This window comes from Asparagus officinalis, chromosome 5 (genome assembly GCF_001876935.1).
Source record: "Asparagus officinalis chromosome 5, Aspof.V1, whole genome shotgun sequence".
Lineage (NCBI taxonomy): Eukaryota > Viridiplantae > Streptophyta > Magnoliopsida > Asparagales > Asparagaceae > Asparagus > Asparagus officinalis.
The window spans coordinates 96,595,369-96,619,411 of NC_033798.1; the positions used below are offsets into that span (position 1 = coordinate 96,595,369).

Sequence of the window (24,043 nt, forward strand, 5' to 3'; positions counted from 1 at the left end):
GGGCAGAAAATGATTTACAAGGCCTTATGGGCTACCAAACTTTGAGCTGATTGGAGTTATGTTAAGGTATGAATTACGTGAAATTTAATGTGATTACACTAATTACTCAACTGTCTGACGTGATATTGAATCAAATAGAGAAGTGGAAACTTGAACTGCTTGTATGATCTACCTTGTTTCAAATTCTTTTGTTATATCCAAAACAATAAATTTTCTCAAAGCTTATACCTAAACCTATTGTCTAATTAAATGACCATTTTAGCTAGAATCATTCTACAACTATGTTCAAATTCATCCTGCCTGTCCTGAGATCTGCACAGATATTATGCTCATCTTGATTTTAGGAGCAAAATAAATCCTAGTTTGAATTCTTTCCTTTTTTTCACAATAAGCTTTAAAATATCAAAGGGAAGAATGTATAGTGCTTCATCATTTCATGTATCATTCTCTTTTTAACCCTGGATGTTTCTCTGTCTTGGCAAATCAGAGGCAATACATTTTTTTCCTTTATGATTCTAATATGAAATATGCGTGTGGTATGGCAAAGTACTATCATTTATATTCCAATTTTCTATGTTTTGGAAGCACCTTCAATATTTCAGTGGTATTGATTTTCTCCTGTATATATGTTTTCGTCAATGGTAGTGAAATTGTTTTCTTAATGTTATTCTTCTTTTGATTTTTGTGTTAGCAGTTGATACTGTTTTAGTTTCCATGGTACTGTGTTACAGTGCACGATTATAATGGGAAAACTGCATAAATTTTGCATATCAAAGTGGGAGGAAAGTCAGGTCAAATGACTAGACCAATGAAAAGAGTAATCAGAAGGATGCGAAAGTGGGCTGAAAACGGAGAGAGGAATACATAAAAAATGTATACCTCCTAAAATGGAGGGGTTCAAAAAAAATTCCGAAAACCAGATGACATTTCCCAATAATCTTTCCAATATCATCAATTGCTAGCAAACTTGTCCTGAACTTCGACTTGCTCGTCAGCGTTGAGTCATGGGGAACTGATGTGATATTAACTTATCGAATATCTGTATAGCAAATTTCATATTCACATAAAAAAAATCCAGATATCTCTGTGAAGAATAACTCAAAAACATTGAATCCTTCATGTCCGCTGTAAGATTTGGATACCTGAAGATCCATTACTCAATTATATTAGCAACCAGAGTTCTCTTGTACTGCCTAAAGCCAGGTTCCATTTGATCTAGACCTTGTTCAGGAAGAAACTTAAATTAACGTCTTATGACCTCTGAACTGGTCCACCCATCAGCCTGTGGTACACATCTGATCCATAAATAGCAATAATCTTCTTCTTACTGTTACTCTCTCCTGTTCCTCTTTCTATGAAGAAAATATATATTTGGAGTGGATTAACAGTCCACAGACCATATGAAGCGTTTCTATGGCAGTGTTCAAAAGACTCAACAAAGAAATTTTAATGAAAATGCAACTCGTTTCCACGCTTCGAACTCATTTCCACACTTGCGCATATCACTTGATACTTTCAAGCTTGTTGGTACTTCATTCTGTCTTACGTTGTTCCTGAGAATTATTCTATTATCTTGCATATATTTTATGAGCATTTCGTAGTTGTGTTTTGCTAATTATTACATATCGGGTTCTTTATGAAGAACTTGTACAGGCTTCAAACAACTCCGTTATGTGCTATATGAATGGGGAAAAAATGCATTGAAATTTTAGATTCAATGGGGAGAAAGTTCTGTATGGGGAGGAATGCCTGAGGCTCTTAGTTGCTGTGTACTGCTGGTAAGGATGAAATTTACAATAGCTGAAGCCTGAAGGTCTTAAAGAGCGTGGGCTATTGAGATTATTATCGATTTCCGGAATCATACTTGTGGATGATAGGTATTGCTCTAAATATAATTCCGGGGAATCATAGCATGAGACAACATCATGCATCGAAGTTAAGAGTTCAAGTGTATCCAAATTTTGCCTCAACTTCGTATTCCATTTAAATTTACATGTTTATCACTACAACTTTCAATTATCTAGTAGTACGTTTTCATGTTGACATGTATTTGAATATTTCAATTGTCTGTTACTGAAAGTCGACATTTTAATGTAAGGTTGTCATATATATCCAATAATATGAGTATCCTTGGTACGAAGGACCATCTTTCATCCCTGCTAGTGAGATGACTCATTTTCATCAATGGGAGACCATTTTCACATAGGTTAGAGGTTAGAGGGGACTGTTTTCTACTAGAGAGCATTTAGTAGCTAAGATGTGGCCACCTTGATAGTGACCAAATTTATCCATGTTACCAATGATATTCATTTTTCGCTATCGTAAAATACCTTATATTTTGATGCAAACGTGCAACGTGATAGGACTCTAGATGCTCTTTGCCGAGAAAGAGAATTGGCTGAGAGGGACTAATTATTACATCAATTTCAGTGTTGGACCAAGTCTAACCTTAAGTAGGTAAGCAATCAAACTAATCAAAGCCGTGGAAGAAACCATTGTTCGCGTAATTGAGCAAGTGAATCGGGTAACTTGCTCAGAACCATATCCTTGTAATGATCAATTCTTGTAATCCTCACCTCTACTCTGCTTCATTTATTAGCACGTGCAGACTCTGCCACAATTGATTAAATCATAACCGTCTATTTAGCGCGACAATCTGTAATGCATTTTAATCATTCAAGATTAATTGGAGGGTGCCTGGATCAACCGGGGAATATTTGATCATCAAGTCTAAATCAGTGCGATCAATACAGAAAACCAGCGTGATCAGTGGAAGGTTAATGCAAACAGCTAAGATATCAGTACAATCATCAACTTTAAAATTAAAAATAAGATACTCTTCGTAGTCTGCATAATTCCTTATATGATTTTACAGAGTGCTATGCTCTGACCAAACAAAAACTCTCCGTATCCTTGACTGTCAAATGGACACATCAGACCTGGTCAACTTTGAAGTTTTCCTCCAAAGTCTCCCGCAAGCCTACCATCCAAGGAAACTACAGCCCATAATCCTCGCATCCTCCAAAACCCTACAAAAACACTCAATTCACAAACAAGCAACCCCATTCACCTAAATTCAAAAGCCCGATTCCAAACAAAAATGTACGTCACAAGGCCACTCTCCCTCTACTACAACTCCCCAACCGCTGCAGCAGAGCCACCACCCGAAGGGCCGAGCTCCGGTATACTGGTGGTTAACGATGAACAGACCACAGAGAAGCGAGCAGCGTGTTGCTGGGGTCTGTTTAATACCTATAGGTTGCATGATCTGCCGTTTCCACAGAATAAGATGATCGAAGTTCGGTACACTACGAGGCTTGGGCTCTCTCATCAGACGTATAGTGATGACGTTTTCTTTGTTCCCGTGATTGATCAACCTCTGTCGTCAAATCGGTACTATGTTATTAGAGCACATGGAAAGGGAAAGGGGTAAATATCCTGCCTCTCTTCTAGTTAAATTGGACTAATATAGATAGTTTTCATAATGCAGATACTATTGAGTCAAATTTAAATTCCGACTTGAAAAAGTACAGTTAATGTGATTTACTACAACAATCTGAGGACCTATATCGTAAACCTTTTTGTTTTGTCTCTTGAGAGACATGACTAAAACACATAAAAAGCATTCAAGGTGCATGTTTTTTAAATTTGAGTTGATAGTTTATGCATCTCGAACATATAGTCTAAGTTGAAGCTTCACAAAATATCCTCTTACTATGTTTCAATAACATTTGCAGGAAAGCTTGCACATGTTCGAAACAGGAGGGTGCAACGACATGCTGTTTCTGCACATTGCCACATGATATCGAGCCTACTACTTTTGATCACAACGATATCTACCAACAAGTTGAGATAATCCAAACTCACAGAAAAAGGTTCTATGCTAAGTCCATAGCTTCTGATGGAATACCTCCACAATTCTTGAGAACAAGAGGTTGGCGAGCCTATGCTTTCGAGCCATCCAACTTCTCTCTAGGCGAAGCCCAAGGTCTAAACTCAATCCTCCGCAGTCAAATGCCCGATCAATTTTCTTCTTCCACAGTTGTGGGAAAATGGTACATCCCTTCCGTTTTTGTCAAGGAAGGTGACGTATTGAATGACAAAATGAGGAAGCCCATGTTCTATGAAATGACTCTAGAGCAATATTGGGAAGAGATATATGCTTGTGAAAATGATAGTCATGAAGGAAATGTTGTGGAGGTGGGTGTTAATGTTATAAGAGAGTTTGCATTGCTGAATGGGAGGGAAAATGTGAAGGGTGATATTGAGATGAAAGATGGATTTATATATTTTGAGCCTGTTAATTCAGTAGGGAATGGTTTAGGATTGAATTTGATCATATGGGAGAGGATGAGATGGGAGGAAGAGAGAGGAGGTTGGGTGAGTGGCGAGAAGATGGAGAGGGTGGAAAGAGAGGAGATTTATGAAGGGGAGAGGGAGTGGAAGAAGTACGATTGCTATTTGTTAGTAGAGAGGTTTGTCCTCAAAAGAATGAATGGAAGTGTGGCTTTGACTTGTGAGTTTAAGCACACTAACAAAATTAGAAGCAAATGGGTGTGAATTTATAACGTTTGGGGAGGCTAAATGTGATGGGGAAAGAATTTGATAATTTGAGTGCTTAATATGTTACCATTGTGTTCTTTCCTTTCTTTCACGTGCATTAAGATTTCTGTGTACCATTTGAGATACATGGAAAAACTTAACATCATTTTGATATTACAAATACAAGCCTTGTTCAGCCATGAGAACATAAGTATCCATCTTCGGGCTATTATTAGTGTTAGGATATGTGAAGCCTAACTATCAGGCATGCCCTACACTTCAGAATGAAGAGGAACAGGATGAACAGGATCGACGATGGCGAAGTTCAAGCAAAACGACGAAGGAGGCATTTTTCTGCACCGCGGTCGACCGAGCAGGGCGCGGCGGTCGACCGCCTATGTGCACAGCTGGGTGCACAGGCCAGGAACTTGTCGCGGTCGACCGAAGGTGGCGCAGCGGTCGACCGCTCAAAGTCCAGAGAGCAACCCAGCTTTCTGTCTTCGTCGCGGTCGACCGAGCATGGCGCTGCGGTCGACCGCCAAAAGTCCAGAGAGCCAGGCAGATTTCGAACAGCATCGCGGTCGACCGGATGTGGTGCGGCGGTCGACCGGAGTCGGGTTTTGGCCCAGATTCGTTTTTAACCTGTTTTGATCTGTTTCCTTATTTACTTGTTAAACCCTTAAGTCTATAAAAGGGTTGATTAGGGCATGATGTATTAAGACGAAAAATAGTGAATTTTTCTCCTGCGGCGGCCGTGGACGTAGTTTCTCACATTGAGAAGCGAACCACGTAAATCTTGTGTGTTTGAGATTGTTTGATTTTCTCTCTTCTCTCCTAAATCTCTATTTCCAAATCGCATCAGGGGGGTTGTGCATCCCCAACAATTGGTATCAGAGCGACCAGGTTCGGCGCGAGCGATTTGAGGTCAGAGACAATGGGATCTGAGAAGGAAACATCCAAGATTGAGAAGTTTGATAGAACAAACTTCAGGTTCTGGAAGATGCAGATGGAAGACTACCTCTATCAGAAGGATCTATACCTACCATTGGGAGAGAAGCCGACGGATATGAAAGATGCGGATTGGAAGCTATTGGATCGAAAGGCCCTTGGAGCGATCAGGTTGACCTTGTCTAAATCAGTAGCGTTCAACATCAAGAATCAGAATACGACGGCGGATCTCATGGCGGCGTTGTCCAGTATGTATGAGCAGCCCTCTGCGGCGAATAAGGTACATCTCATTAAAAAGTTGTTTAATTTGAGGATGTCCGAGAGCCAGAAATTCAAGGAACACCTGAACGAGTTTAACGAGATCACGGATCAACTAAACTCGGTCAATATTCAGTTTGACGATGAAATCCAAGCCCTCTTGATACTTGGTCAATTGCCCGACAGTTGGAAGGGTACCGTTATCTCGATCAGCGGATCATGTGGCAAATCAAAGCTGAAGTTTTCAGAGGTGGTGGACATGATTATGACTGAGGAAATAAGAAGACAAGAGGAAGGGATTTCTAATTCAGGGTCGGCGTTGAACCTTGAGGGCAGAGGAAGAAACAGAAACAGAAATAGAGGGAATAGCCGAGGAAGATCTAACTCGAGGAACGGAAGGCCAAAGTCCAGGAACCGCAAGGGCAAGAAGGAAATAGACTGCTGGAATTATGGCAAGTTTGGCCACTATGAAAATCAGTGCCGAGAACCCAAGAAGGACAAGGAGAACAAGACTGAAGCGAACGTGGCCTCAGGAGAATCAGATGATGCCCTAATCTGTTCGTTGGAGAGCAAAACTGAATCGTGGGTGCTGGATTCAGGAGCTTCGTTTCATGCTACCTCAAATAGAGATTTATTTGAGAACTACGTTTCAGGAAACCTAGGAAAAATCTATCTTGGTGATGATCAGCCCTGTGATATCGTTGGCAAAGGAGTCGTGCAGATCAAGCTCAATGGGTCTATATGAAAGCTGAGTGATGTGAGACATATTCCTAGCTTGAGGAAAAATCTGATTTCCATAGGACAATTGGCGAAAGAGGGATACGTATCAACCTTTGCATGTGATACATGGAAGATTACAAAGGGATCCATGGTTGTTGCCCGTGGTACGAAGACGGGATCTCTCTACATGACGATAGATGCACGAGGCTCCATTGCAGTGGCTGAAGGCAGTGAAGACCCAAATTTGTGGCACCAGAGGCTAGGTCACATGAGTAGCAAAGGCCTAAAGGTTATGCAATCGAACGGGAAGTTACCAGGTTTGAGATCGGCTGATATTGACCTATGTGAAAGCTGCATTCTAGGGAAACAAAAGAGAATAAGCTTCAAAAGGGTTGGCAGAACCCCTAAAGAAGAGAAGCTTGAGTTAGTTCACACAGATGTGTGGGGTCCAGCATCAGTTCCATCCACCGGCGGAAGGTTATATTTCGTGACCTTTATAGATGATCACTCGAGGAAGACTTGGGTCTATTTCATGAAACACAAATCAGAAGTGTTTGAAGTCTTCAAGCGATGGAAGGCTATGGTTGAGAACGAGACCGGTTTGAAGATCAAGAAGCTTCGTTCTGACAACGGCGGCGAGTATGAAGACTCAGAGTTCAAGAAGTTCTGTTATGACAGCGACATTAGATTAGAGAGGACAGTGCCAGGTACACCCCAGCAGAATGGCGTAGCAGAACGCATGAACAGAACATTGACTGAGAGAGCCAGAAGTATGCGGTTACAAGCAGGTTTTCCAAAGCAATTCTGGGCAGAAGCAGTCAACACAGCTGCCTACTTGATCAACCGGGGACCATCAGTGCCTTTGGAGCACAAAATACCTGAAGAAGTATGGAGTGGAAAGCAGGTAAATCTCTCTCACCTGAGAGTATTTGGATGTGTTTCATATGTACATCTGAGTGATCATGCTAGAAGCAAACTCGATCCTAAGTCCTTAAAATGTTTCTTTGTTGGCTATGGCGGCGATGAGCTTGGCTACAAGTTCTGGGACGAGCAGAACAAGAAAATCATCAGAAGCAGGGATGTGGTCTTTAACGAATCAGTCCTCTACAAAGACCGTGATGCAGTTCAGCCCACTAGCTCGATGCAGAGTGATCCTACGTATTTTGAGTCAGATGATGCCTCAGGTGGAGGCAATCCCGAAGCTAGTTCTGATGAAGAAGAAGAGATGATGGATGAGACCACTTCAGAGGGGGCAGATGAAGATGAAGAGCCTGTTTCGCCCGTTAGAGAGTTGAGGCGGTCAGCTAGAGTCCCCAAGCCTAATCCAAAGTATCCATCACTACAGCCCAGAGCTCATCTCAACTACCTATTGTTGAGTGACGGTGGAGAGCCAGAAAGTTATGATGAAGCCCTTCGAGTGGATGATGCGAGCAAGTGGGAGCTCGCCATGAAAGACGAAATAAAATCCTTGGACACCAACAAGACATGGGAACTTGCGAAGCTACCAACGGGGAAAAAGGCCTTGAGCAATAAATGGGTGTACAGAATCAAAGAGGAACATGATGATTCCAAGAGATACAAGGCCAGATTGGTGGTTAAAGGATTTCAGCAGAGGGAAGGAGTTGATTACACAGAGATCTTCTCTCCAGTAGTCAAACTGACTACCATCAGAACAGTCCTGAGTATTGTTGCAGCTGAAGATCTACATCTCGAGCAGCTAGATGTAAAGACAGCTTTCCTCCACGGTGATCTAGAGGAAGAGATATATATGCAGCAGCCAGAGGGGTTTACTCAGAAGGGAAAAGAGAAGATGGTATGCAGATTGAAGAAGAGCTTGTACGGCCTAAAACAAGCTCCAAGGCAATGGTACAAAAAATTCGATGGATTCATGCACAGGAACGGTTACTCCAGGTGCAATGCTGATCACTGTTGCTTTGTCAAGGAGTTTGACAACAGTTACATCATCCTGCTTTTATATGTCGACGACATGCTAGTAGCCGGTTCAGATATGACAGAGATCAAGAAACTGAAGAAGCAGCTGTCGAGTGAGTTTGACATGAAGGACCTAGGCGCAACAAAGCAGATATTGGGGATGAAGATCATTAGAGATAAGCTCTTGGGCACACTGCGGCTATCTCAGGCGCCGAGTACATTAGACGGGTGCTTGAGAGATTCGGGATGAGTGGTGCTAAGGCCGTTAGCACACCGTTAGCCAGTCACTTCAAACTGACTAAGGAGCAGTGTCCTGAGACTGATGAAGAGAAAGAATACATGGCTAAGGTTCCATATGCTTCAGCCATTGGAAGCCTTATGTACGCCATGGTATGCACGAGACCCAACATTGCTCATGCAGTGGGAGCTGGGGACCTGACATTGCCCATGCAGTGGGAGCTGTGAGCAGATTTATGTCAGATCCAGGAGAGCAGCACTGGGAAGCAGTAAAGTGGATTCTTAGATACCTGCGAGGTACTATAGAAGATTGTCTATGCTTCAGAAGAGGCAAGTTAGTCCTGCAGGGTTTTGTTGATGCAGACTATGCTGGTGAGATAGACCAGAGAAGGAGCACTACAGGATATGTATTCACTTTGGACTCTACAGCTATTAGTTGGGTTTCTCAGTTGCAGAAAATCGTTGCTTTATCAACGACAGAGGCTGAATATGTTGCGGTGACAGAGGCAAGCAAGGAGATGATATGGTTGCAGGGTTTCTTGGAGGAGCTGGGACAGAAGAGTGAGAAGAGTGTCTTACATTGTGATAGCCAGAGCGCAATTCATTTGGCAAAGAATCCTGCTTTTCATGCAAGGACCAAACACATACAGGTCCGCTACCACTTCATAAGATCAGCGTTGGACGAGGACATGTTGGAACTTGTGAAGATTCAAGGAAGCAAGAACCCAGCTGATATGCTTACCAAGGTTATCACTACAGAGAAACTGAAGTTGTGCTCAACTTCAGTTGGCCTCAGCACTTGATGATACGGAGGCCGTCGCCGCAAAGAGAGCTGAAAGAGATTGATAGCTAGTCTCCAAGTGGGAGATTGTTAGGATATGTGAAGCCTAACTATCAGGCATGCCCTACACTTCAGAATGAAGAAGAACAAAGTTGGAACATGATGAACAGGATCGACGATGGCGAAGTTCAAGCAAAACGACGAAGGAGACATTTTTCTGCACCGCGGTCGACCGAGCAGGGCGCGGCGGTCGACCGCCTATGTGCACAGCTGGGTGCACAGGACAGAAGTTCGTCGCGATCGACCGAGCATGGCGCTGCGGTCGACCGCTCAAAGTCCAGAGAGCAACCCAGCTTTCTGTCTTCGTCGCGGTCGACCGCACATGGCGCTGCGGTCGACCGCCCAAAGTCCAGAGAGCTCGATCAGGAATAGGATTCGTCACGGTCGACCGGATGTGGTGCGGCGGTCGACCGGAGTCGGGTTTTGGCCCAGATTCGTTTTTAACCTGTTTTGATCTGTTTCCTTATTTACTTGTTAAACCCTTAAGTCTATAAAAGGGTTGATTAGGGCATGATGTATTAAGACGAAAAATAGTGAATTTTTCTCCTGCGGCGGCCGTGAACGTAGTTTCTCACATTGAGAAGCGAACCACGTAAATCTTGTGTGTTTGAGATTGTTTGATTTTCTCTCTTCTCTCCTAAATCTCTATTTCCAAATCGCATCAGGGGGGTTGTGCATCCCCAACAATTAGTTGCACTGCCATTTGATGGATTCTCTGGAATGACCTAAGTAACAAAATTTTCAATAATTTGTGTGCTAATCTCTCCCAAGTATATCAAAGTGCTGTTCGAACACCATATTATGGTGTTCCTAGTTTTTAGGAGCAGATAGAGATGAGGAGCTCAAAGATTGGGTCAAATTGATTGGTGATCGTTGGCTTTCAGATAATGATAGCATGGTAGTACTTAACCCTTTTATGAGCCTAGGACCCTCTTCAATAACGACCTAATACTTAAGATTCAGTATCCAGTATCCTAATTAAACTCACTCTCAGGTTTGGTTCAGTATGCTAATCCAGATTAGCACTCGGTCATAATGGCTATCATTTTGCATTTTGGGTTCACTGGTTATCGGCTTAACCAATTAACAACCTCTTCATTGTATGCTCATGATTCATATGCCCAGAGCACAATACTAGGATTCTCAACAAGAAAAATCTGTACGTTCAGTCAAAAAAAAATCGACGAGAAACTCTTTCATGAGCGACTATTAAATTCCTTTCTATTGTAAGATATTACCATAACTCCTCATTATGATTGATGCCTACTATGTTCTTATAAATATTTTCTAGGGAAAATTGCTTCGAGTTTTAAAAAAGTTATGCACTCTCCACCCTCGACTAGAGTCAAACCCATTTAAGCTCTTGACCCAAGTTTTCATGCTAAAACACCCCTAGCCCAATATTGTATAAAGTACATATATTGTATTTTGAAGTATTACACAGTTTACCCTTTTGTACCCTTAAATAGAGTGTAAAATTTTTTTGTCTCATTAGGCTCAACGAAAAATTGGAGGGAAACATACTAAGTTCCATCCAAATAATGCCCCATTTCACTGTAATATTTTCTTCCCTCATTAGATTCTACTCAACAACCTTCAATAACCAAAATGTTCTTATCTCTTTCCTCTTAACTTCTCCAACAATCAAAATGAAAGAATCTTTAATATGTGTGATTTCGCTAAATATCAATGCAACCCTCATTAAAATCAATTCTACAACAAGTTTAGTTGAGTTGAAGATGCATGCTATGGAGAATTTAAAAGTACGGTATGAAAGTTTATTGATAAGTTACTCTCTCGAGAAGTTTCCCAATCTCGTTTAGGCTTCTAAAAGATGAAGATATTATAAACATGATAGATTATCATTGTTCAATGGGGTTAAATACGATAAACATGACTGTTACTGAAAGAGATGAAGAATCCACGCATGTCATAGGGACAGAAACAGAAACAGAGTTTAAGTAAATATTCAAAAGATTCTTTTCAGATTCTGTATACATGTTATAATGGGAACAGTGATGTTTACGTCTTATATGTGACGTATAGATATTGCACGTGACATATCGACTTTATTTGTGACATATACAAGTTAACAGTTTTTTGTAATTTAACTTACAATCTTCTTACTGTAAACTTATAGTTATCAGAGCATATCTAGGAATCAGAGAGGATCCCAAATGATAATCCTCAAGGAGAGTATGTATGGATAATGGATGACATAGTAAGTGACTCAATAGGAATCCCGACATGGTAGTACGAGGCAATTACTAAAAAAAGGCAGCAATTTGAAAGCGTAAAAGAAGTTAGAATGACTCTTATATACTGCTCTATTGCTAAGAAGTTCTCTTTAAATATGTTAACAATGAGCTAAAATGCATTCGTGCTAATTACATGTTCAGAAAAAAAAAATGCATGTGGGTGCTTTACGCTCCACCATTGAGCCATGTGTCAGCATTTGCTATAAAAAATCAGTTCCTCAATATACTTGTAGACAACATAACAGTACAGCTGGTCATTGTAGAGCATCGAGAAGGTGAATTACGACTACACTACAATCAATTATGAAGAGCCGTTCATCTATCACTCCAATTGATATTAGAAAGAAATTACACTCTCAATATGGTTTAAAAGTTAGTTATTCTAAAGCTTGACGTGCTAAAGAGACAGCAAAAGACCAAATATTTGGTTGAGCAAGGCATTCATATGGTTTACTACCCTGGTTAGTCCATTAATTTGTTAACCTTAAATGTGATCCATTAACCTTAACATTTCAGAATGCTATATGACGTATAAGTATAATATGTGATGTTTAGACGTCATATGTGACATTTAGGTTTTATATGTGAGCTTTCAACCTTAAATGTGACAGTATGATATCATATGTGACATTTGGTCTTAAATGTGATCTTTAGACCTTATATGTAACATTCATGTCTTACATGTGACAGTTAGAACTTATTCATCATTTAACAAGTTATTTGTACTTTTAATCATCAATTAAAGGTACCAAATAAATGTGATGGAAATAACCAAGGAAGTGTCATCATCATTGAACAAGAAGAAAGGTGATTCAAGCATTTATTTACGTCATATAATGCATGCATACAGGGTTTCTCAAATGATGTAGGACATTGCTCTTTACATGTGACATTATGCTTTTATATGCGACCCTTGTCGGTTATGTGTGACCTTTACTAGTGGCATGTGATATTACTCTATTGACTGTGACTTTTGACTGTATTCTGTGATAGTTTGTTGTTCCTTGTGACATTTCTTGGTTGTATGTGACATATTGCTATACTTTGTGATAGTGAATTTCTGTTTGATACATATGATATTTATTTACATATATAATCATATCACTTTCAATATTGCTGAATCTTTTAACAGTTGGATTTGTGTGGGGGAGAACACTTTCTGTTTGTTGAAATCTTTGAGGTATCAACTCAAAAATCAGTAGAAGTTAATGATGTGTACCAGTAAACATGTGTATGTGCTGCTATTAACTTTATGTGTAGAGATGTGTACCTGTATTGTGATTGGTTCATGACGACTGAAGCTTTCAAGAAAATTTATGAACCCATTCTCTTTCCTGTTCCAAATTATAATAAGCCAAATGTCACAGATGAAACAGTTTACATACTTCCCCCAAGACGACAACGAGACGTGAAAGAAGTAAGAATAGACATACAATAACCAATCTGAGAATACACGTCCATTTAAATGCTCAAGGTGTCACACTGAAGGACATAACCGAGCCACATGCACTGAACCTATCCAAGACTAATGTTTCTTAGCAGAATTAAAGCTCTTTTGGACCTGTTGTCGATTATATGTTACTTTTATCATTTTGTTATGATATTTATGTGTTAAATCTGTTTATGTGACTTGTTAGTATTAACTATGATACTTGTAAGCTTTATACCTTCAGATTCTATGTAATATGCTAAAGAAAAGTTTATGGAGTAATCACAAATGTACATTTCATCATTGTCACCATAAGTCTCAAAATTTACAAAGAAATTAGTCATATCCAACATAGAATTATATTGTATGTGTTTGTCTAATACTTTTACTCAATCATTGGTACATCATTATCTACAAAATATAAAAGATATTCAGGATTATCTACATCTAATTTCAATCCCAGCTTCTTAATTCAGGATTATCTACATCTCTAAAGAAAAGTTTATGGAGTAATCACAAATGTACATTTCATCATTGTCACCATAAGTCTCAAAATTTACAAAGAAATTAGTCATATCCAACATAGAATTATGTTGTACGTGTTTGTCTAACACTTCTAATCGATCAATAGGATATCATTATCCCCAAAATATAAAAGATATTCAGGATTATCATCTCAGCTTCTTAATTCTCGGCCTTCACATATAATTTGAGCAGCAAGTCCTGCCCTTAACATTTCAGACTCCTTTTGTAAAACTTCAATATTCATGGCCTCATTTCCTTCTAGAATCGCTTTGATGTATAAATATGCATGTATGCCATAATTACACCTAAATAGAAAAAAGGTAAAGTAACAGTCATATACAACAACAAACAAGATTATGTATCACATTGAATGTGTAAAAGTCACAGGTGATACAAAAACATCACAGATAACATCTACACATCACAGAAAATGATGAATTGTCACAAATAATGAGTATAAGTCACATAGAATGTATAAATATCACTTGACACCAGCATATATCACTGATAAGGAGTATATGTCACACAATTTATAAATATCACATGAAACACGCATATGTCACTGACAAAACATATATGTCACACATAATGTATAAATGTCTTATAACACCAGCATTTGTTATAACAAAATAGAGAGTGCTCGTATGGTGCAGAGTGACTAAAGACATTACTTGTCTAATTCTAAGAATTCTCCATTTCTCTGGTTTATAAACTTTGGGCTTAATTCATTAGACGTCACACACAAAGCCAATTCCCTAGAATTTGGGAAACATCCTTAAACAAAAAAGAAGAAGTTCAAGCCAAGGTACATGGATTTAGAAATGTACATGAATACACCTACCACATTTCCTGCACTTATTTATTTCATTAATTTATTGTTTATTCATTTATACTTAAAGTTAGTTTTATTAACATAAATTTTACATGTAAAAGAAATAAGGATTAATGCACCATAGTTGTTGTCCCCTTGGTTAATTCCTAACTAGCATTACACGAATTTCTCAAGGATGCATGTATGAAGGTATGGGAAGAACAACTTTTTATGTACTAAGTTTTCTGCCAATGCAATGCAAACATTTTATACTAATTTCCTTTTCATTTTTGCTTATGTTGCCAATTAAGGTAACTAATGCCCAATGCCTATCATAAGAAAGTTGATCTTTCCTACTATTCCAGCAATTTTTTATAAAAACCATTTTCTTCCCAATGTCTTCAACAAGATAACCGGCTAGTTATGAAGCCGAATGATTTTATCCCAAATTCAATCTTGTTATATATTTCATTAGGATGCAACAAAGCTTCACCGGATTTAAACTAAAGAGAAAATGGAGTCTAGATATTTTCTATTTGATCTTGACAATATAACCATGACACGTGAATAATATGGGTGTATCTTCTTCCTTGCTTCGGGAGATTAGCGATCCTTATGGGAGCTTGAGGATAGATGATTCTCATGATATCTTTAGAATAAAGACGTGGACGAAGTCATTGAAGGTGGCAAAGGTGAAGAGTACGGAAGAAACTGCAGGAAACCTTTTGAGCTTCTAGCGGTCGATCGCACGTGACGCCGCGGTCGATCGCGAACATGCACAAATCCTGGGAGGCCTCTGGACTTTTGGCGGTCGACCATAGCGACGTGTGCGGTCGACCGGCCAAATCCTGTAATAGGTTTTGGTTTCTATCGTGGGATCCGGTCGACCGCGATGGTCTCTGTGGTCAACCGCGACGGTTTCGTGAGCCTTCCTGGTTCGTTTGGGACTCTGTTTTCCTGTTTGATTTTGGTTTGTTTAATTACAAATTTACCATCCACGTTGTAAACTCTATAAAGAGGATTGTTTAGGGTTCTAAACAATCAGAGAAATTAGAGAGGTGAGATCCTAACCAAGAGATTAGGGTTTAGTGAGAATTGGGAGATTGTTCTTGATTCTAGAGAGATTGGGGAGTGAGAGATTTGTAATCTATTATTCTCATAATCTAGAGAATATATTTTTCTTTGCCAAAACTGAATTGTTCTTGTGTTTTCTATCGTCTTCTTCTCAAACCACTCTTGATAATTTTACTATCAAGGGTGTCCGCTCGACGACTCGTATCAAGTTGGTATCAGAGCGATTAGATCCTGTGAAGGGAGAATCCTGTGTATGGTCCTTACTCAATCGCAATACAAAAAACTAGGCGAGATCCTTATTTCTTTGGAAGGAGTTTAGAGATTAAGAAAAAAGAAGATGACTGAAGAGGATAATTCGGCGAGACTTGATGCATTAGAGAAACAGATGGAGACAATGGATTCGACTCTCATACAGCTCGTCAATCTTTTTTAAGAAAAGGATAAACAGGAGGAATCTTCTTCGAACGACAAGAAGAGACTTGTAGAGTCCGATAGGGAAGGCGAGGAATCTGATTCTAAAGAGGAGGCCAAAATTGTCAAGACTGTTCCGCATCAAGGAGGTAAGGGTTCTTACTAGAATTTGAAAATATACTTCAAGGTGGTGATTCCTATTTATGATGGGAGTATCAACGTCGAGAGGCTCGATAATTGGATCAAGCGGATAGAGACATATTTTACCCTCTACTGATATTTATCTAAGGAGAAACTCGTGTTCACGACTTAAAGCTTCCGAGGCATGCATTGACATGGTGGAAATCCTATTACAAACAGGAAAGGAAGACGGTGTCGTAAAACAAATTCAAGGAGCTACTGAGGAAGCAGTTCTACCCGGTGGGGTTCCTTAAGCAGCATTGGTACAAGTGGTACGGCTTGCACCAAAGAGTTAATCAAATCATTCAAGAATACACCACGGAGTTCCAGCAGTAGGCGATGGTCCTCAATATTACAACGGAGGAATATTCTGTGTGTATGAGGTATATGGCGGGTTTGAGCGAGTACATCCGGAAGGAAATGAAGCTATTCACGGTGGAATCTATTGCATAGGTGAGCGTGAAGGCTATTGTCATCGAAGGCAAGCAGAAGAGGAGCAACGAATCCAAAGGAGAGGCTAAACAAACTAGAGGCGAGTCTAATGGTTCTCAATCTAAGGAGAAGAAGAAGAAGGGTGAACCAGGGAAAAAAGGGCTAATTTGTAGTCATTGCGAGAAAACAAGACACATAGCTGATCGGTGCTGGGAGAAGTATCATCATCTCAAACCAAGGGGGTTGAAGAAGAAGGAGGAGAAAAAGGCATACGTGATAGTTCAAGTTCCGAAAGAAGTCCCGGGGATGACAGAACCCACCAATAGTCTCAATCTTATAATGGGGAAACTTATCACGAAAGAGGATGATGACCCTAGAGAGCAGCTCTTTGTTCTTAAGTTGCAGGTAAAGACTAGTTTGGTTGGTGCCATAGTTAATCCAAGCAGCAAGAAGAATTTGATATCTGAGGCCTTAGTTCAGAAGCTGGGTCTGAAGATAGTTAAGCATCCAAAGCCCTATTCATTGGGGTGGATTCAGAAGGAGACGGGACTGAGTGTAGTTGATCAATGCACTTTTAGATTTGCACTCCATGAGCCGCATATTAACGAGGTCATGTGTGACGTAGTTCCATTAGATGTTTGTCAGGTTATACTAGGCCATTCGTATTTGTGGGATAGATACGCAATCTACGAGAGGCGGGCTTAGAAGTACACATTCACCAAAGATGGTGAAAAGTTTATATTTCGTTCGACATCTCTTCTGGAGGAGACAAACTTAGTGACGGTGAACCGAGTGAAGAGGTTAGTGAATGCAAGCAAGAAGTTTGTTGCGCTATGTATTAGTTCTTATGAGGAGCCACTGAAAAAGGGTTGCAATTTGGAGCGGAAGGTGACTACGACGAGACACATGACGAAGGAGTTATTTCCGATCGGACTTCGAGACCAGATTCCTAGCAAGGTCAAGTGGTTCAGAAAAGAAGGAGGGGCATGCTAGTTCCCTCAGCTATAGTTCTAACTTGAACGAGACTTCAAGTTCTTAAAGAGGGGAGTCATGATCCGGGTGTGTCTTCTTCCTTGCTTCGGGAGCTTAGCGATTCTCATGGGAGCCTTAGGATAGATGATTCTCATGATATCTTGAGAATAGAGACGTGGACGAAGTCGTTGAAGGTGGCAAAGGCGAAGAGTACGGAAGAAACTGTAGGAAACATTTTGAGCTTCCAGCAGTCGACTGCATGTGACGCTGCAGTCGACCGCGAATATGCACAAATCCTGGGAGGCCTCTGGACTTTTGGCGGTCGACCGTAGCGACGTGTGCGGTCGACCGGCCAAATCCTGTAATAGGTTTTGGTTTCTATCGTGGGATCCGGTCGACCGCGATGGTCTCTACGGTCGACCGTGATGGTTTCCTAAGCCTTCCTGGTTCGTTTGGGACTCTGTTTTCCTGTTTGATTTTGGTTTATTTAATTACAAGTTTGTCATCCACGTTGTAAACTCTATAAAGATGATTGTTTTAGGGTTCTAAACAATCAGAGAAATCAGAGAGGTGAGATCCTAACCAAGAGATTAGGGTTTAGAGAGAATTGGGAGATTGTTCTTGATTCTAGAGAGATTGTGAGAGAGAGATTTGTAATCTACTATTCTCATAATCTAGAGAATGTATTTTACTTGGCCAAAATTGAATTGTTCTTGTGTTTTCTATCGTCTTCTTCTCAAACCACTCTTGATAATTTCGAGATCAAGAGTGCTCGCTTGGCGACTTGTATCAGTGAAACACTAATCTAAAGAAGTAAAAGTTAAGAAAATAGTTATCATCAATTTCACAAGAATTGTAAATTCTACTGGGCAATTGAGAGCTAGGCATATCAACAAACACACTTGGTGGGTATACAAAACACACAAGTGAAAGTAATAAGCATAACGAATCCGATGTAGTTTGAAGAATTAAAAGACACTCATTTGTAGGAAAAAGAACGGACCTTGAGGATGATTTTTGCGCAGTCTGCAATGAGAGTGAAATTAATTAGAAATGGAAATAGAAATAGGATGATGAAGAGGGACTCGGGGTCAGTACTAGTCTCCTAGTCGAGGCTGCAGACGTCGAGTTTGCAGTCAGCGGGGTCCTTGTCGGAGCGAAGACGATGACGAGCTTTCTTATTTTGGCCGTAGGGGGTGACGAATGAGCGAAGACAATCAAGGAGCGTCGACGAAGATGGATCAAAGCTGTAGGGGTCTACGACAGATAGCTTGCGGTGTCGGCGGTCAGGATCCTCGTTGGTGGTGGTGGAGGAGTGGGATCTTGAGAAGAAGAAGGTGATAAGAAAAAGTAGTTGCAAAGATTGTGGTTTTTTTATTTTAAATGGTAAGGGTAATTTTAAAATAGCTTTATTGGATAGTGGGTTTCTACAGTATTAGGGGATAGTTGCACTAAAGTTTCAGTTCAAGGGCTGGGGAGCATGAATTTTTTGGCTGGGGAGGAGGACGCATAACATTAGTTTTGGAAGTTCCTCCAAGCAATTTTCCCATATTTCTATCATCAGTGTTCACGTAAACCTTGCTCTCTTTTTTCTCTTTTTTTAAACCCTGCTCTTTACTCAAAGGAAATTTTGTTTGGTCAAAAAAGTTTTTTCGAAAACAAGGTCAATTCCACTCGAAAAATCTTTTTTTTTTTTTAAGGAAGGAAGAAATAAAGAGGCCAGGTCAAGATTGGGGGGTTAATCACCGTCACTGTCAGGAATCAAGAGTTAAATACTTGCCCAATCAAAACTAAACAAATCATTAATCCAGCTTGCTCTACTCGTTTGTCAACGGTCATCCCCTCACACAGCATTGAACAAGCAAACTTCTCCTCCTCTACATACTAATCAACTCCTTAATCCCTAGGAAAACCTCATCTCCACACAAAAAAATTCCTGAATTAACCTTCAATAGATCTATTTGAATACTTGCAAACATCAAAAAACTACAAAACTCTGTTGGACAAAAAATGTATGTAACGAGGCCACTTTCACACTACTACAACTCCCCGGCCGCCATGGCCGAGCCACCACCAGAGGGGCCCGGCTCCGGCATCCTGGTGATCGAGGACGCAGCGGCGGAGGAGCAGGCCACATGCTGTTGGGGTATGTTGCGGACAACGAGGTTGTTTACTACGCCGTTCCCGCAGAACAAGATGATCAAAGTTAGATATAGTACAGGGGCTGGAGAAAGTCGGAGAACTTACCGTGATAATGTCTACTTTATTCCGGCTGTTGGTCAGCCTCTGTCCTCGAATCGGTATTACGTCGTCAGATCTCGCGGGAGACGTAAAGGGTAAGCGTGTTGGTCGGTAAATGTTTGGTTTCGGTTGTCCTGTTCTAAATATAGCCATGTTAAATTCTATCCTTTTATGATTACTAAAACTATTTGTTTATTGTCGAACGAATTACCTAATCGAATATAACTGAATAGTTAGATGAATGATTAATGACTTATTTGTTAGATATTTTGTTCGTTTCCACCCGGAAGCTAGAAATAAGAAAGAATTTCGAGAATTTAATGTTGGTGTTATGTGTTAAATCAATAAAAATTCACCGTAATTCCTTACTGTATCATTAGACACCGTTTACTGAACAGTGATAAAAGCGCCTCTATTTCATGTTCTTTTTTGGAGGAAATTAGGATCTTAGCATGATATTATTAGAAGAATTGAAGAAGGGGAATATAGTTTATGATCAATGAGTGAAGGATTATGACGTGAATTATAATTTGGTGATTTGATATGAGTCAAAAATTTACAAGTATTGTTGACCATGTGTTTTTATCTTGCTTCTCCTATATTAAGTTTTGGCTAAGATTAGTTTTAATCAAACATTTATGACTTATGACGACATTGGTGCTCTCCCTCCTCATGTGTATGAACTGTTTGACCATTAGTACTTTTAGTCTAGGTTAAGTTAGCTCTTTTAATGAACCTTTTGAATAGGGCATCTCGTGCTGTTTTTAGCTTTAAAAATAATGTGTTATTCGTGTTAAACTCTTTCTAATGAAGATTCTTTGATTCTTCTCTTTCCAAATTAACTATACAATCGCAATAATCGCATAATCACGTTCATTTTTTACTTGATATATTGTGTACCTAAATGGCACTAATAGTATGAAATTCTGGACATACGAATTTTTCATTTTAGAATAATATACTTATATGTATGCTTTACTTGCATCTGCAGGAACACATGCACATGCTCAAATGAGGAAGAAGTCAGAACATTTTGCTTCTGCACACTGGTGAACGACGTTGAGCCAACTCCATTCGACCACAGAAATATTTATCAACAAGTTGAGATTTTGCCTTACGAAGATACTTTTCGTCTTGTCTCCAGGAAAGGCTGCTTTCGTGCAGTATCTATAGCTTCCGACGGGATTCCTCCCAAATTTCTGAGGAGAAAAGGTTGGGAGGCCTACACTTCAAAGCCATCACATTACACTTTAGGAGAAGCTCTAGGCATCAATACTACTCTCCGCATCCAAATGCCCGATCTCAACTTTCCTATATCGACAAAATACTCTCCTTCTTTGGTTGTTGGCAAATGGTATTGCCCTTATGTTTTTGTGAAGGAACGCGAGGGACTGGAAGATCAAATGAAGAGGTCCATGTTCTACGAAATGACACTCGAACAATTCTGGGAAGAGATTTATAGTACTGAAAATTATAACGGCTATAAAGAAAATGTGGTGGAAGTTGGAGTTAGTGTGAAAAGGGAGACAGCATTATGGAATGGTAGGGAAATTGTAAATGATGATGTTGAGAATGTTAATGGGGTGGTTTGGTTTAAACCCGTCGGGTCTATGAGTAACGAGTTTGGATTGAGCTTACCGATATGGGAGAGGATGAGATGGGAGGAAGCAAGAGGAGGTTGGAATGGTGGTGAGAAGGTGGAGAGGGTTGAGAAGTTGGAGCTTTATGAAGGGGAAAGGGGTTGGAAGAAATTTGGTTGTTATGTGTTAGTAGAGAGGTTTGTTCTTAAAAGAATGGATGGGAGTCTGGCTTTAACTTATGATTTCAAGCACACAAGCAAAATCAGGGTCAAATGGGAGTAACATGTTACATGATTGATTCATTCAGAAAATGTTTAATGCGAGGAGTATGATTGTGTTCATGTAATTATTGTAAACATCTTGTTTATTTATAAGAGGTGTATTTGTTTATTGATGCGTCGTAGCACCTGTGATTTAGCCAGAGCATATGTTATATTTTTTGTCAAGATTACCTCCATTTTAAAGATTTTCCTCGAGCTTTGTTTACCTCTTTTGATATCCTAGATTTTGATTATCACTATAATAGCTTACAACGTGTATCCGGACTTGTAGCATATGTACAACTGTGAAAATTATGATGGTGAAGGCAACAGGGTAAAGATATTGTAGAACTGGAGGCGAAGGCGACGAAGCTCAGGAAAATTGAAGCAGAAAACACTTTGGATGTTTCACGGTCGACCGCGAACGTGCACATAGCCTGGAAAAATCTCTGGACTTTTCACGGTCGACCGTGAGTGGATTCATGGTCGATCGTGATACCCTGTAGTGCATTTTTTGTTCTCTGTCGTTGGCCACGGTCGACCGGGCCTGGCTCGGCGGTCGACCGCGATGCGGTTTTGGGCCTGTGCTTGGTTTCCTGTTCTGTTTGGGTTTCCTGTTTTTATAAATAGGAACACGATTTGTTTAGGGTTTATTGGATCATATTGATCACTTTTGTGGTAGCTTGAAGGAGATTTTGAGCACAGAAAAGAGATTTTTTTCTGAGTAATTTGTTTGAGGATTTAGTTTGTGAGATTTGAGAGATATGTTTGAGAGGTTAGTTGAGTGATCTTGTAATCTCTATTTTGTACTCTCTTTCCTTATAGTAAAAACTCATCCCCTTCTTGCCCCGTGGACGTAGGAAATTTGCCGAACCACGTTAAACTTTTGTGTTTGAGTTTGTGTCATTATTTCGGATTGTTTTTGGCTTTCTATCTTAGTGTTTGAGTTTGTTCCGCCGCGCACAACAAGTGATATCAGAGCTCGGGCTACGCTTGGGCTATTTGGAGGAGTAGATCGTTTTGGAAGTTTGTCTAGGGCTTCATTAGAAGTTAAAGGTGAGATCTTTTTGGTAAAAATTCTATCTTTTCTCAGTTTTGGATCTACTCTTCAGTTTGTTCCATATTGGTTGTTGGTGTGTTGAGGAAGATGACTGGGAAAGAAGGTACTTCGGGTGTTGAGGGTGGTTCTTCTGGCGTGAAGACCATTTAAAATTTGAATATCCACTCTACGAAAATAGATGTAGAGAAGTTTAACAGCACGAACAATTTTGGATTATAGAGATGTGAGGTTTTGGATACGCTGAACGCACAAAATTTGGAGGATATTTTGGAATTGGATGACAAGCCAGATGATATTGAAGAGAATGTTTAGAAGAAGATGAATTGGACAACGTGTGGTGGGATTAGATCTTGTTTGACTCAAGATTTAAAGTATGATGTGATGAATAAGACTTCGGCTAAGAAGATTTGAGAGACCCTTGAGAGCAAGTATATGACCAAGAGTGTGAAAAATCGCTTGCATTTGAAGAGGAAGCTTTATCGCTTCCAATTGAAGAAGGGAACATTCATTGGTGATCACATAAACCACTACACGAAGCTTCTTGCGGATTTGACGAATGTGGATGTTATGATAGAAGATGAGGACAAGGCGTTGTTGTTGTTGAGTTTCTTGGCTGACGAGGAATATAAGACCTCCGTCCTTACTCTTATTAATGGGAATGTATCTCTTTCATATAGTGAGGTCACCACTGCACATGTAAATTATCAACTTCGAAAGAAGGATAAGGAGACTTCAATTGAGACAGTAGCGGAGACGTTGGTCGCAAGAGGGAAGAATCCAAATAGAAAGAATTGGAAGTCATAGTCTAGAGTAGGACATCCTACAGTTAATAAAGATTAGTGTGTTTGGTGTAAAGAGATTGTCTGAAAGCACCCTAATGCCACTAAGAAAGTACCCTAGAGGAGGGTGAATAGGGTTTATGCTAATCTAATCCGATTTATGCTAATTAAAAACTTATTAACAAATATATCCTAGCAAGAATGATATATTACAAATATATGTGCAAGGATATGAAACTAAGGATGATATAAACAAACAAGATAGTGGGAATATAAACAATAAGCAATTGAAAAATGTGATATAAGATGAACACAAAAATAAGTGTGTCAATGCAAACACAAATAAGCGATATGATCACGAAGTTCGGTCCCCACGACCTACGTCTCCGCTCCTCACCTCGAGGAGATCTTCACTATTACAATCGGGTTTTCTGAGCTCACCCGAATAATGTTTACACCACACAATATCAGTTTTCAACGCTCATCGATCAACATTCACAATCTTATAATGTAACTACACAAACTAAAACCACCTCAAGTGTTGGCCTCTCAC

General features: G+C 39.9%; 2 protein-coding genes and 1 long non-coding RNA gene across 3 annotated transcripts; all 3 read left to right on the forward strand.

Moving 5' to 3' along the window:
* On the forward strand, positions 5 to 2,140 carry LOC109840285. The gene is made up of 2 exons (XR_002246852.1): positions 5 to 66; positions 1,643 to 2,140. It is a non-coding gene; the product is annotated as an uncharacterized LOC109840285 (long non-coding RNA).
* LOC109843189 lies at positions 2,862 to 4,653 on the forward strand. Its single transcript, XM_020412125.1, has 2 exons — positions 2,862 to 3,429; positions 3,738 to 4,653. Exons 1-2 carry the CDS (start codon positions 3,101 to 3,103, stop codon positions 4,558 to 4,560), a joined length of 1,152 nt encoding a protein of 383 aa, XP_020267714.1. The 5' UTR covers positions 2,862 to 3,100; the 3' UTR covers positions 4,561 to 4,653.
* LOC109843135 lies at positions 19,476 to 21,762 on the forward strand. The gene is made up of 2 exons (XM_020412069.1): positions 19,476 to 19,906; positions 20,803 to 21,762. Exons 1-2 carry the CDS (start codon positions 19,581 to 19,583, stop codon positions 21,671 to 21,673), a joined length of 1,197 nt encoding a protein of 398 aa, XP_020267658.1. The 5' UTR covers positions 19,476 to 19,580; the 3' UTR covers positions 21,674 to 21,762.

Bases quoted from the DNA above. Each gene is read 5' to 3' on its own strand.
- LOC109843135 (XM_020412069.1), top strand. From the start codon at position 19,581: ATGTATGTAACGAGGCCACTTTCACACTACTACAACTCCCCGGCCGCC. The intron at 19,907-20,802 runs GTAAGCGTGTTG...TTGCATCTGCAG, and splicing joins TCTCGCGGGAGACGTAAAGG to GAACACATGCACATGCTCAA.
- LOC109843189 (XM_020412125.1), top strand. From the start codon at position 3,101: ATGTACGTCACAAGGCCACTCTCCCTCTACTACAACTCCCCAACCGCT. The intron at 3,430-3,737 runs GTAAATATCCTG...TAACATTTGCAG, and splicing joins GCACATGGAAAGGGAAAGGG to GAAAGCTTGCACATGTTCGA.